Here is a 15,554-nt window from a genome sequence, read left to right on the forward strand (position 1 = left end):
TTTTGGTATACCTATTTTTTTTAAAGCATAAATGTTTTGCTTAGCAATAATCACTAATGTCTATCTTAATACCCAAACGATTTCTCAGTTTATTTCTTGTTAGGAACTCGATGGGTAATGATGGGCCGATTATTAATCGATTAATCGAGCCTGAAACTCTTTCGATTAATCGATTATTTTAAAAAAAATAATTGATCATGTTTTCTACGAAAAGCCGGTTCTCTCACGCTATGTAGTTGCGTGAGTGTTTTACCGGCTTTTCGAAGAAAAGTCAGGTATTTTTTTTAATTGGTCCTTTGAAAAATCAATGAAAATTTTTCTCAATGAAAATTTTTCTCAATGAAAATTTTTCTCAATGAAAATTTTTCTCAATGAAATTAATGCTTAAAAAAGGAGATGCAATGACGGCACGGCAAATACCTGCAAATACCTATTTTTCAAACGGTTCTTTTTAAAAAAGAGTTTCAAAAGAACTGAGATATCCTAAAGTTGAATCTACTGAAGATTTGATTCATGTAGCTTTTTCACACTTTATTTTTGCCAAAAGATCTTATCAAACGGCTATTCATAATTTGGTCCCATATGAAGGCTGCTATAAATACTTGGGCAGAGTAGGTTGTATTGAAGCAAATCCAAAAAATTATCAATTACGTCTTTTACTTTTTTAGGATATCACCATGCTGTATTTTAATGTAGGTACTCGAAATATCGTACAAGTAATACCGGTATGACTAGAATGTACAGGCCGTCACTTGAAGTGGGTACAAAAAATTGTGAGTACAGCGTGTAATTTAATGAACGTAGGTACTCGAATATGACATAAAATCCGTACGTATGGGTCATTGATGTTCGATCATGTTTGAACAAGTTGTGTCGACTGAATTGAGGCAGGTACAGAATTAATCTTTTTTATTATAAACGTAAAATGCAAAATTTCAATTATTGAATTAATGAATAATAATATGATGATTATATATCTTACGTACCCACTTGTGGATGGATTCTATTTTCGTTTCAATGTATCTATCTACCTGTGTAATATGTTTTATAGAACGTCAATGTACTGTGTATAGGTACAAATAATTGCTGTGCAGTATATGAATACTATGTAACTCGTTTGAGAATTCTATGAAAATATAAATACATAGGTAGGTTGGTACGCAGAGTAAGTTTTTTATATTGAAAAAATAGTGAATTCATCTAGGTATCATATTTTTTATTAGAATCAGGTTGTCATACTCATAAGTATGAATATGAAAAACCAAGTACCCATACGTATGTAGGTAGGTATGATTCTATTTTTAATTAGGTAACTAGGTACCTATTTATTTATTTATTACTTTATTACAATAGTTTTCAATTCATTTTTACAAAGTGTTTAAAGGTTGTTTACCACCTATTTAAGAATCATACCTACATTATATTCTTGTTTACGCTCAATGGACGAATATTTTATGAATCTTGACAAACAAAAAAGTCATTGACACTGAAGAATGCAGATACTGTCAACGATCAAATACATATTTACAACCAATTATCCATAAATAGTTTTACGTATACCCTGGAAACTTAAAGGTCGTTTGATACATCATATGACACTTTAGTGTAGCACGTATACACATATTTACTTATTAATACATAAACTTGTTACTTCCAAGAATAAAACAATTTATAAATAAATGCTAATGTTATAATAGCAGAAGCGCCATAAGATACCTACCTACATGAAGACATCTAACGTACAACGGTGAGTAAAAGTGGTGAAGTGGTGTACTCGAATTGTTCACGACATACATCGTAATTGCAAATTCAAAATAAGAAAATCAGATCATTTTGGGATGAGATAGGTAGTTAGGTAGCTATTTACAAAATGCAAATCATAGCTAATTTTCTACACAATACATAAAATAAATAAATGTCAGCATTCGATGATGTGAATACAACATGTGTATAGGTGGAGGTACCACTGAAAAAACACGTTAGGTTAACATCGTACTTATTTCTCAGATTAAAGGGATACCTAAACGGTTGTAGAAAAAAATTCATGTCGACGGAGCTCGGCGAAAAATTTGTTCGGATTATACGTGGAAATGTGGGCAGTACTCTCGACGCATTAAGAGAATGCAACCGCATCATTAGGAAGGCCATTTAGGAATAAGTAATATGATGAAATCGTGACCGCGCTTGTTTGTTTTTTTTTTTTGAATAAGGGTAGTTGATTGCAGAGGAGAAGATGTTTGCATTCCTTCCTTTCCCCTTTTTCCCCACTGCTTATTTTATATTGCACTTCTATACAGCCCAAGCCTTTCAGTATAATTTTTGCCACTCTGCGGTTAATTTGGTCGTGCGAATTCAAGCTTCGGTGTTCGCGGATTCAAGATTTTTCGGGCACGTTTTACTCGTGTAAAGAATATAGTGATTTGCGGTTCAAATATAACTGAGATTTAATGTTTATCAGTTATCAGTCACGAATCAAGGATTTTTTTAGTTCCTTCCAGCTCTAGGATTTAAACAAAATATCGTACCTGTCCAATGACCAATGACCATATCATAGGAAAAAGCAAATAAAAACTTGAAATGGATTTGACGAACGTAACAGCTGTTAATTCAATATTCAATTTGATTTACTTCACATGCCGTTGGAATTCTGAGTGGACTTTTGCGCTCATCGTTGATGACTTGAGTCAAAATTTAGCTCAAATCAAAATGACATTTTACGACGGAGCCCAATCAATTTCAGTGAAAACATCAATTGTATCAGAGGAATCTGAAAACAGAAGTATACACGTTATATATTGCTCTTCCTTTCCATCAATTATAAATTATATTTTTCCGCTAAATAAAACTATGTGATCGACATGGATTTTTTGGGTAAGTTTATTATGTAGTTACTTACTATAAGTAATTTTTATTCGAATTTTTCTATAAATCATGAGATTTTGGATGTACCTACCTGCTTGGAAAATTTAACGATTTTTACTATAAATTATAATTTTTAATTTTTTCTATAAAATATAAGTAGGTACCTAGATTAGTCATTTCTCTCAAAATGTATCTATAGTAAAACTTACTATAATTTACAGTAAAAATATAATTGTTAAATTTATAGCAGGTAAGTAGGTATGTACTAGGTAGTAGGTACCTTCGTAAAAAGTGCGATATATTTTTCTCTGATGTATTTCAACGTCTATGGGAGAAATATCAAAAATTGAGGAGAAAATCAAAACCTTGCTGAGACTGGAGGCTAATAATTCGATTATGGATGATAAAATTTATTTCTGGAAGCTCGGTGTCAAGTGAAAAACAAATATTTTTTAGTTTTACAAAAAATTTTATCATTTTTAAAATATTTAAACAATTTTCTAAAATTGTAAAAAAAGAAATGGCTATAATGAATAGACGAGAGATGACCAGATTTTTTGTCTATGTTGTTTCCAAACATGCAATTTTTGGTTGAAATTTGAACTGAGCATTTTCAGGCGATCTTCTTATACAGTGAAACCTCGATAAGTGCAAACTCAAGGGACCGGAAAAATTAGTGCACTTATTGAGTTTTTCACTTAGAAGGGTTTGCACTAAGCAAGGTTATTTCTTTGCAATTTGCACTTATCAAGGTGAATAAATTACGCGACAAGTACCTCCTTTTTTTGACTCAATTTCGATGATTTTTCATTTGATTTTACGTTACCTATACATCCATTTTATGCCAACTTTACCCATTTTTCAATTTTATACAATTTTTTTGGACATTGTTCTATTTTAGTGTCAATGTTGGAGAATTTTCTGAATGTTTTCTACATTTTTTACTGTATTTTTCAAATTTTTACTTTAGTTTGGATGATTTTCACAAAAAAATTCGTCAAATTCATTGCAGTTATCGAGGTACTGTTGCAGTTATGGAGGTGAATTTACATGGTAAATCGACTGTAGGGACCGGGGATTAATTTTGGTTGCACTTAACGTGAATTTTCACTTATTGAGGTTGCACTTATCGCGGTTCCACTGTATAGGCTAAGCATTTTTGCTACTATCGCTGGTAATGGTAACTACATATTTTTGTTTGGGTACAAAATCGCGGAAAGATCTCAGAATTAGCCATTAAGTCACACCGCGAACAATAATTCTTATGTTCATTGACTTTCTCGGAATTCCATCAAAAAATCGATAAATGAAAATAATTTGTTTTAGATGTGCTATTAGCAGCTCTCTACAGCAAAACGTTGGAAAATAATTTCTATTCAATTTCAAAAGTTATAAGCTCGTGTGAAAAGATAATTGAGACGATGAGTATATTATGTATCTGCGCGTATGCTTGCCCGAGATAGGGTTGGCGATAACAAAATTTTAAATGTTTGATGTTTCCAATTTGGAGAATGGGAGAGCTCCAAAAAATTTAGAGCAAGGGTATGCATTGATGCTCGAACGATTTGGACATTGGTAGGTAGGTAGGTATTTTCTCATTTTCGGTTGAACTTGAACGCGATAGCTACCTATATGAGTAGGTAGCTTGTGGAAATATACATACTTGCTTCAACTGTAAACAGAATTTTTTACCTAGAAAAAATGTGGGTTTTAGTCGACATTGATTTTTTCTTCGTAGGTACTTTAATACTATCGAAGTATCATTGATGATGAACATTCATATTAACATTTTACACATCTTCGTTTGGCACTCAGTATTCATCTAAATTCTCGTAAATCGGCTGAGTCATTTTCAAGGATAAAAGATTATCCGTTGGTATTTGAAAATAGCAATTTTTTTCTATATTAAGAATGTCGTTTGCATAATAACTTCACTAAGAAATTTACTACAAATTAACCTTTGACCGACAATTTTTTTTTCTCATTTTAAAACGATGCGTTAATTGATTGAATTTTCACTTATTTAGTTAAAACCTTTTTCCAATTAAAATATATTTAGGTGTGGATTATTGAGCACCCCATAGCAAGTTTATTTTGCTAAAAACGTAGGTTGGCATCATTGAATAGACACATATGCACCAATCATATGTCACCATTGCTGCTATTCATTGCGATCGAAATCAACTTATATGTTCTTTCCACAAAACAAACTGTTCGGAGTGCTTGATATTTTTGAACACGGTGTGTATCAGGCAATCTTCAACATTGAATTTATAAGTAGCCAGCTGGGTATATACCTAGACCCAGGGCTGGTGGAACGGAACAGAACGGAACAATAAACAAGTCAGGAAAAAATCTTATTGAGAACGGAACAGAACGGAACGGAACGGAACAGAACAAAATGAACAAAACCAGAACAGAACAGAACAGAACAGAACAAATTACCTACAGTATGTATTAGCCAACTCAGCAGGTTGCAATGGGGGGGATAGTGTGAATTTCAGCTTTCCAAATTCCATCTTCATTTGGTAAAATTTAGTGGAAATTTCGATTCTCAAAACTCAAAAGGTCAAAAATCTGCTGGAAGGTTGCAGAAAGTGCAGAATTGCTCAAAATGGCTGAATGAAAATCATTTTCAATTGATTTGGCGGGACAAGATTACCTATAGCACATTCCAAATTTCGGTTTTTCTAGATGAATTTTGTAAAATTTTGATTTTTTTCTCATTTTGGGACCATGAGTTTAAAAAATTCATCAAAAAATTAGAAACAAAATACACTGTAGTTCTTGAAATTTTCAGAATTTTTTGGATGGTGACGATGGTGTCAAATTTTGCATGTTAATTGTTATTTGTTAATTCGATGATTCGATCTAGCTTTCTTTGTCTAGTTCAAAATTTTTCTGCTAGGAGGGATACCCCCCTTCCCGTTAGAACGGAACGGAACGGAACAAAACGATCGTTTCGGTCACCAGCCCTGCCTAGACTAGACTAGACCTACACGTTTAAGACTGTCCAGGACGTTGAATACATTTTAAGTAGTTGATGTTGAAGTGATATTATATAAGTGGGAACTACCTACCTTCTCGTAAATGTTTAAAATCAAAGAAAAGTTGAATTTTACGTTCCTTGATTAAATTAAAATCCTTTTTTGTTGACAATTACTTCAAGAGTTTGAGTTTGTAGCAACAAATAACCTCAAAACTTTTTGTAATCACTTTCAGTCGCAAAAAGGTGCTTACCTATTCATTTATATAGATTTTTGACTTTTTGAGCACTTACTATCAATGTAGGTATAGAATAAAATAGGTAATCCAACCACTCTTCTGTACGTACCTAAAATAATTAGCAGATTGTTTTTTGTTTTTGAATTTTTTGTATTCATTTACTCAACTTGAATGGATCAAATTGGGTTCCAGTTTTATTCTCTACGTAGGTATTAACTTAACTCCAACTGATGGAAAATTTTTGAAATCAGCATCAATAATGCATCATTGGTTCAGTTGGTAAGTGTTTGAAAAATTAAAAACTGTTCTCTCAAATAAAACGTTTATTATTAATACCTACTTAAAGACTTAAATAGGAAACACGATAAACAAAATTTCACAAAACATTACTTCATACGATGATTTTGTTAAATTAGACCTGATACATATAAATATTATTTACAAATATTTATATTTAATTTTAAATATGGCAAATCAAAAATTAATAAAGCCCAAAGTTTTAAGCTTCGTCGAACAATAATGCGATGAATTGTATTTGTATAATGTAAAAAAAAAAAAACACGACTTCAAAAACACAGAGGATATCTAATAACTTAATAACTATAATTGAGCAAAAGTGGTAATACTGAATACTTACAGAATATGTACGTCAACGCATGCGATCTAATTTTGCAAAAAATTACCGTTAGGTACAAGAAGTCACTTTACACATAGATAAATTTTAATGCTAATGACTACCTACTACATCTAATATTTACAATCACATTATAAATAAATGGCACGGGAGCTTATTAATATATAAACGCTTGAAATTAAATAATAATGCAAACATTGAAAAACTTGTTAACACGGAAATTATTAGAATAAGCGTAACGTTTCCTTCCGATACCAACTTGTAAAGTGTTTATATTATCTAACTCTATGCCAGTGTTAACAAACTATCAATTGTAGGCTAATAAATTAAATAATGGTCGGACCCGTATGACGCAGGTAAGAAAAATCCTCGCCTCGAAATCGAACTTTAAAAACGTACAGTCTACTTTTAAGTACATAGAAATAGGCAATAAAAAACAAAAATTAAAATACATTCAACAGAACTGGCATATTAATCACCGGAGCAAATCGCATTTGATAAAAAATAAAGTTATAGATAATACATACATAACTTATGAGAGAAAAAAAGAATAATTCTAAGTATGTATTAAATGTTTCAAATCCATATTTATCACAATTAAAGGAACTTATATAACTCCTCTGGATTTATTTCTTAGGGGGGGGGGGGGGGGGAAATCCAAAAGGGAGGTGGTTATACGTATACTTGTTATTTTATTCGCAAGGGCTTTTAATTCGTTATTTTTTTAAAATTGATTTTTTTTTTCAAATTGAACGGATAGGTTTAGATAAGTAGATTTTGATGCAGCTCAATCACAGCCCTTATATTATAGGTAATGCCACTGCACTATAGCCTAATTTTATATTGTTTCGTTTGAATTTGTAAATATTTTTTTTGAACAGGTTAATTATAAAATCTGATAATTTAAAAACGACTAGCACTTTATAAACATATTTATCTACGACTTTATCACGAGAGATTTTCATAAAATCAATTAGCATCTTATGTTTTACTTATAAATGCGAAATCCGTCAACCTGAGATGTTGACCAGTTCAGTTGAAGAGTATCGATTGAAATTTATCCTTAAAAACTAACACGTTACAATTAAATTAGGAGGTAATCACACAGTGATAAATAGGAACTTTTTAAGCTTTGTCTGTAATGTATGGATACCATACATAATGAAAAGCTAATGCGAACCAGCTGGCATCCGTTTATTACTGAGAATTTCTGGTAACACAGATGAAGTGTGTACATCAGCTGAGAAAGGCCTTTCGATTAACTGGACCTGCGAATAAAAATGATTTTCGATTGTTAAAATTTTCAAGAACATGTAGCCTACGTAGTAGGTAAATTAAGGAAATAATACACTTCGAGGATAAATACCTTATAAGCTCCGGGATTCAGCGTGATTCCAAAGTACCCTTCTAGACTCGGTAAAGTATGTCCTTCGGGTAATTGAATATTAAACGTATGTAAAATGCACGAAAAAAATAAAAATATCTCCATTCGAGCGAGAAATTCTCCTAAACACGTTCTTCTTCCTACAAAATAAAAAACAAAAATCAACATCAATATTACCTGCTTTATCAATTTGAAAAATACGTAAGCTTAAGAATGAGCTACACCCTAAAATCTTCTATAGGTAGGTAATTCTAATTTCATACCTCAATGTTAATTTCTACCAACTATAAAAAATCTTAGGTCTTCACCCCCTTTCAGTTTTGGCCCTCAGTCAAAAATTCTCGAAGGTATTTTAAAAAATGAATGAAAAGAATTGAACTGCGAATAGGTATTGTTTCTATTCAACTTCAGCCCGGGGCAAGGATCTATTGGTTTGGCAATTATTAAAACCCTACCAGGCACTCTTCATTTTTAACATCGGAAAAAAACTAATAAAAGTTATTAATTACGCAGTAGGCATCGCTCACGTTTTTTCTGTTTCGATTGCGAAAAAGAATTTCAATCATATCTTTCATGACCAACATTTCGAAAATTTAACCGAAAAAAAAGTCCTAATAATTAAATATTATTACACATATTAAGGTTGGCTTAAATGCTTCAATTACGAATGATCATGCGAGAAACACAAATACATGTGTACATTTTTATAATTACATTCGCAAACGACCAGTGTGTAATTTACATACACCTAAATCGTATCGCAGTTAAAAACCTGTAATTAAAGGGACGGGTGTGATTTTCGATGGGTTTCAAGCGATAGAATTTTAATTTTTGTTTCAGTCAACGAAATTACAAAGAGAAAATTGGCGCCATAAAAATTAGTTTTCAATGAATTGATTAGAGGTAGCGGGGCATGTAGTAGGTAGCTCGATACTTAATGATTAAATTTGCAAGTAATTTAAAATAACCTAACTTAGTCTAAATCATTCAATTCTTATCATCAGCTTACCAATTCCAAAAGGTATGAAATGATCTGGTTTGGTCACTCTGCCTTCAGAGTTTAAAAAACGACTAGGTAAAAATTTTTCAGGTGATTCCCATAATTCTGGATCGTTATTGACTGCGTAAATCAGAGGAACAATTTCTGTATTTTTTGGGATTAGGTAGCCTTTGAAATAGACATCTCTATAAACACAGACAAAAAAAAATTACGTTAATATAATTACGGTAGACGTTGTATTGTATACTACATATTACGTAATTTATTGATAGGTGTATTTCTGAACCACCTATACAAAAACCAAGTTTTATAACATACATTAGGCAATTAGCAGAGTTGTTCCGATTCGAATCGCGTACGGAATCGCAAAGCCGCGGTTCTTTTGCGGTTCTCTCTACAATAGAAAATTTACAATCTTTGAAATCTTGGTTCCCAAATTTTCAAGATTCAGCCATGTAAAAAAAAGTTCTAAATTGATTTCTTCAATTTCTACCCTAGATAGATAATTAGTACCTAGTTCCAGGAATGAAATGGTTTTTTTTCGGTTTTTTCGCTCAATATTGGTTTGTTTTAAAATTTAAAAAAAAATTGGAACCGCAAATATGCGATTCTATTATGAGAATCGCACTTTTGAGAACCGCGATTATTTTAGGATGAGAATCGCAACATCTCTGGCATTAGGATAATCATTCATAATAATAAGATTCGTTCAACCAGGAGCCTTTAACGCGCTTTACAAGCCAGAAATATAGGCTAATCGATTTCACTTTGTGTGGTAGTCGATGAAATAAAATCGAATAAGTCGACATTTGTGGGTAAAAACAATTCATTTCTTCTATTCGAAATTTCGAAATAGGTAGGTGAGTAATAGAGTTGTACTCAACTACAATGTTGACTTAGGGAACAAGTCTAACGGATAAAAATATAGGTAATCATTCGAATTTCGATCACATGATTAGAGTGTAAATGTTATAAACCACCTGATTCGACAAATCAACAAATCGACTACTTAGGTACATACGTAGGTAGGTAGGTACCAATTAAGAAATACGAGTAAATAAATAACCGCGGGCGACAAATCGCAGATAATTAACACAAATGCTTACTTCATAGTGGCGTGCGAATTTCCTAACGGCACGATGCTAGATTTCCTTAAAACCTCTAATATAGTCGATTCGGTGATTGGTAAATATGGTAAATCTTCGAAAGTTGGTAGTCGTTTCCTTCCCACCACAGCGTCCAATTCAGCCTGAATGGATTTAGCGACGTCCGGATAATGTAACATGTATATTATGCTCCAGTGTAAGGTCGTCTTAGTTGTTTCCATACCAGCTGTGTATAAATCGACGATAATTTGCCTTATTTGAGAATTATGATCTTTGCCATCGAACAGGTTTTCACTGTTACCGTTACGTTCGGCTCTTTGTATTTCTGATAGATAAAAGTCTAAAACGTCCCTGGTGTTCGACTCGTTGAATGATCTCTTATGATCGTCGATTATGTTTTGGAAAAATTGATGAGTTTGTTTTTTATTTTCTTCGATTTTCTTGAACTCTTTTAAAAAGAACGGAAAGAAGCGCAGAAATGGAAAATAATTCAATAGCACGATTCCTCCAAAAAGTCTGAAACCTTCTTCCATTTTCATCATAAGGTTTTTGAATACTGGATCGTTGAAACTGAATCGTACGCTCATCAATAGCGAACAAATAACGTTGCTGATAGAAATGACGAAACTGTGATTTAAATCGATTGCGCGGCCTTTTTGATTTTTCAAATTTTCCAACAACAATTTGACTTCTCCCTGTGAAACAAATTATATATCACATTATTTTACTTTTCGCGAACTTATTAGGAAAAGTTCATTGTCAAACAGTTGAATTTTATCTTTACACTTACCATGATTCTACTTTCCAACTGATTGTTGTTTTTACGATTAAAAATTGTCATACCGAACCATCGCAGACAAGCGTGCAAAAATCTTCGCTGTTCTTTCCAAATATGGCCTTGGGTGTTTATAATACCTGAAGAAATAACGAAAAATACATTGAAGGTAACATTGTCTCAAAATTGCTTCAGTATAGGTACCTACCTATCTTAGATATATTCATCTCAAAAGTGCACTGCATTTTTTAAATACCCATCCAAAACACCAAAGTTTTTTTTTTTTCATTATTTCTTTCCGTTTCAAAATGACATGTGTGCTTCATTTTCTTAGTTTCATTTTTGAAAACTCGTTACAATTGCATTTTGAGTTAGACGTGTAAAAGCCTTGCTTTTTTTCAGAAAGGAAAGAATTAACACTGCAGGCCCTGGTATATGTAGGTATTGTAAAAATCACTTCGCAATTAAAATTAAATAAAGGCGGCGCCCATTGGAAAGTACAATGCAAAAAAGAACAACAAAAAATGAAAAAAAAATAGCAATTACTCCTTTTTTTTTTAGAAAGTACCCACTCGTCCAAAATTTATCGCTTTCACATGATTGGTAAACATTGATAAACCTGCTTCGAAAAAAAAAATGTAACCAGACGAGAGACGAGGAACGTGCGATGCGGTCTAGTCTGGCTAACACTTAATGGAAAGAGGTTCCAGAGAATAGAAGTCAGACAACTTTGCAAACTTCCTTAGAGAACAACTTGCTCACACACGAGGCGCCAGGTATTTTGGGTGACCACAGTAGGCACAGTCTAGGTTGATCAATGAAGGGAGGAGGCAATCCGCTTCAACCTGCCTTAATCGTAAATTATTTGAGCGCTAGTCTTAAACTCGTTCTTAGCGTGTTATTATTATCTAACCTATCAATTTTTACACCGTTGTTAATTATGATTTATGACGTAGTAGAAAATTACAATGCATTGGTGAAATTATTTTTAAAATACATAATTAATATGTAATTTACACCGAATGTTTACTTTTAATCAAACATTTCGATGCTTTGATTTTTTTTCTTCTTCAATGAAAAAAGATCCCCTAAATAACTGCAATTTATGCAGACACGTGCAAGGAGGAGGAACCAATCATCGCAAGAAAAAAACTCACGTTCTTTATAGATCATCTAATTTTGAGGATAATTAATTTTACGAATAACTTCCATCGATTGTGTTTTGTTCATTTGTTTTTTAAAAAAATGATTGACGCTTCTTTAAAATAATTTGTAATAATATTCACAGCAAAAGCAAATATAGAAAAATTAATTACGCGATCGATTTTTTTTGACATTGATATTTTTTACTTTGGTTCATTCAATTGTTCAAAATTGAATTCCCTGTATGTTCAAGGAAAAAATAAATATAGGTATAGACGCAAGCTTATAAACGCCTTCAAGTAATCATCGTGGCAACTTGACAAACGTAATTGGGAAGCTCATTTTGTACACAATCAAAAAACCTCAAATCCATACAAATAAGTCTTGCTTTTCTCCCCGTCCCCTCATCTTCCCAAAAATAAAGCCCGTTTAACGTTGTGCATTGAAATAGTCTGATGAAATTTTCAAGCCCTCCTCAATGCTAATGTAAACAAAATTTCCATTCTAGGCTTCAAACGCTCATTTTCTAATGACCGATTCGTTTTCAAAAATTTCAATAAAGTACCACCTAATTAATGTTCAAGAAATTAAAAATTGTAATTTTTTGGTTTCAAGACGGTTTTTTTCTTCAATAGATGAACTTTTTATTGAAGAAATTGACGAAAAAATTATTTTTCGATCAATTGTGTGGTATAATACTAGGGACAATAAGCGTTCCTTCTTAGCCGTTTGGGTACTTTTAGTTACGATGTAAAACTATCTATTTGCGAAACACGTCAAATCGTCAACGTAATACATTATAATGAGAAGGCGAACGAAATCTCATATTTCTTCCATAGAGGAACGCAAACTTCGTATGATTCGCATCTATTCGAACAAGAGTGTTAAACAAGTTGCATAACTTACACTAATCAGGAAAACTACTCGAACATCGAAACGCTAATAAGACATTTTTTCGAGCATTGTGTTTAATTATACTGAATTTCAATTATAATAACGTTGAGTATTGCTTTCAGAAAATTAGGAAATCTAATTTAATGATTTGTACTAATTTTATGAATGCAAAATTTGACTAAATTTTGGTAACATCAACAATTTTTCTTTGTAAAAAAATTCAACGGTCTACTTCCCGTATGTTCAGTTAAAATATCAACATTTTTAGCAATGAGATACCTATGTTTTGAAAAAGTATGAATTTTTTAAGTGTACCTAAGAAAGAATATAGTAGGAATAATTTCATACGAATATAATCATTTCAAGAAGCTACTATCATATAAAGTGGATATTTGCAATATGGTTTTGAAAGAATATTCAATAGACGAGATACGAGATAATTCGTTGTGCAAATTAATTAATAAATTTATTTACAATAAAATTTAATAAACATGTTGGCACTGAATTCAGGTATTATTGGCATACTTTTACCTCTACCACTAATTTATAAGGTTTGGAGTTGTAGAAAATGATAAAATTATTCGTTATTTTGACTTTACAACGTCATATTTCGAATTCAAAACAAATACCGACAAAATACGAGATTTTTAACCCGTCCGAAAAACCTACAAATTAATTTATGTAAAATATTCTGATATGTTTACTAATTGCGTAATTTTAAAAATAGATAAACTCAACGTGGTTTTAAAAGTTTTTCGCATTGAAGAAAGCTACCTGCCGATAAAGGCAATGTACGTAAGAAGAATTATCACTTAGATTTAATGATAAGAACAATCGACGTAAAGTTAATTCAGAATACAACAACGTTGAACTAAATTTAAAAAAAATATCGGTCGAAAATGCAGAATTTTTTATTCTCTAACGGTTTACATTTTCGTAATCTGTGTTATGCGATATTTTTTTATCTTTATTTTTTTATGAAAGAAATTAAATACCTAGTCAATTTTTCTCATCACATCATTTTTTTAAATTCCATTTTCAGATTATAAATCAACCGTAGGTAAGGTACTTACCTAACTAACTATTGGTGGATAACTAAACTACGCACAAGATTTTAAATGATTCAACTAATTCACTTGTACAAATATTTTTTTTATACGTGCTTTGCATCGTATCTTTCATGACTTGGCACGAGACAGGATAAATAGAAGACGAAATTATCTTAATGCTTTTGAAATTATTAGGAGAAATCCATTTTTTCGGTAAAAAATAATTGCAAAATGAATAGATACAAGCAATTAGAGAATTTTAAAAGTTACTTAGTTAATGATAATTTTCACTTTGTATCACACGTATTTAATTGTGATTTGTTTTGGAATAGTAACCCAGAAATGTTTAATCTTGAAAGCACATAATCAATTTAATATAAATGAGTGTGTTGAGAAATAGTCAACAACCTTGATAATAGCACACATTCGTTTTTTTTTTTTTTTAATACCTATAAAAAATAATTATAAATAAATATAGGTCTAATGAAACCAAAAACATTGCATTAAAAAAATGTAAAATGAATTTTTCAACAATTAAGTATTAAAAATGATTATAAAAATTATTGCAGAAAAATCAAGAGTACTTACCATATCCTCCGAGTAATTTATAAAATTCATTAGATGGTCTTCCATTGAATTCTTCTTTATTGAAAGCTTCTTTGAGCATTCGAGGATCAGAAATAATGACTACATTTTTCTGTCCCAATTTAACCGAAAATATTTTTCCGTATTTTTTAGACAGTTCGAAATATTTATCGTGAACGTTTTCATTGATAATTGAACACAAATATCCGACGAATGGCAGACCCCAAGGTCCGGGCGGTAAATTTTTATACTTTCTATAAACTAATATTATACTTAAACAAACTGCAATAAATGATAAAGCCGTAACGTCGAAATAATTCCAAAATCTTCCAAAACGTAAAGCCATGTTTGAAAAAATACAAAAAATATTATACGATAAAAAATGTCAACATGAAAATTGTCCGTACAAATAAAAACTCGATTTAAAAAAATTGAAGATAAATAATTTCGAAAATTGATCGCGGTGCGGGAAATTGTAACCAGATTCGCAACAGGTTGTCTTACACCTCAGAAACGATACTTTTAAAATATTGAGTCTTTAAGGTCCTTTTATAGGCGACATGTGATTCCTTCAAGGGTAGTTGAATTGTAGGTGGGGAAGCACACTGTAGTATACCTGTGTAACTGTTACACCTGATGCCGATCCAATATCAGAGCATTATTCGTATGTAGAAGGAGTTTGTTGTAGAATCCCAGTGTTACCTTCGACGTATCGTTTCTAATTCCCATGCGGTATTCATTGTTTTATTTCAACAATATATTGGGTATTTAATTACATATGTTTAAATATATCAATTGAATTCTAATTAAATTGATCTTAATTATTGTTTACATTGTTTCAATTGATCTTCATCAGTCAGTAATAGGTAAGCTAGACATGCGTTTTTCTAGCTTGGA

At 31.6% G+C, this 15,554-nt stretch overlaps 1 protein-coding gene across 1 annotated transcript; it reads right to left on the reverse strand.

Moving 5' to 3' along the window:
- Window positions 1-6,392: 6,392 nt before the first annotated feature.
- LOC135831871 (cytochrome P450 18a1-like) lies at window positions 6,393-15,234 on the reverse strand. The gene is made up of 6 exons (XM_065344695.1): window positions 14,661-15,234; window positions 11,002-11,126; window positions 10,212-10,906; window positions 9,115-9,290; window positions 8,088-8,245; window positions 6,393-7,989 (listed from the first exon to the last, which is right to left on the reverse strand). The coding sequence occupies exons 1-6, from the start codon at window positions 15,001-15,003 to the stop codon at window positions 7,891-7,893; spliced, it is 1,596 nt and encodes a 531-aa protein (XP_065200767.1). The 5' UTR covers window positions 15,004-15,234; the 3' UTR covers window positions 6,393-7,890.
- Window positions 15,235-15,554: the final 320 nt, after the last annotated feature.

Source organism: Planococcus citri, chromosome 1, assembly GCF_950023065.1.
Source record: "Planococcus citri chromosome 1, ihPlaCitr1.1, whole genome shotgun sequence".
In the NCBI taxonomy this organism is placed as follows: domain Eukaryota; kingdom Metazoa; phylum Arthropoda; class Insecta; order Hemiptera; family Pseudococcidae; genus Planococcus; species Planococcus citri.

Excerpts from the sequence above, each read along its gene's own strand:
- LOC135831871 (XM_065344695.1), bottom strand. The coding sequence starts at position 15,003 with ATGGCTTTACGTTTTGGAAGATTTTGGAATTATTTCGACGTTACGGCT. Across the intron at positions 11,127-14,660 it reads TAAATTACTCGGAGGATATG|GTATTATAAACACCCAAGGC; the intron begins GTAAGTACTCTT and ends TTATTTCTTCAG. Across the intron at positions 8,246-9,114 it reads TTTCATACCTTTTGGAATTG|GAAGAAGAACGTGTTTAGGA; the intron begins GTAAGCTGATGA and ends TTTATTTTGTAG.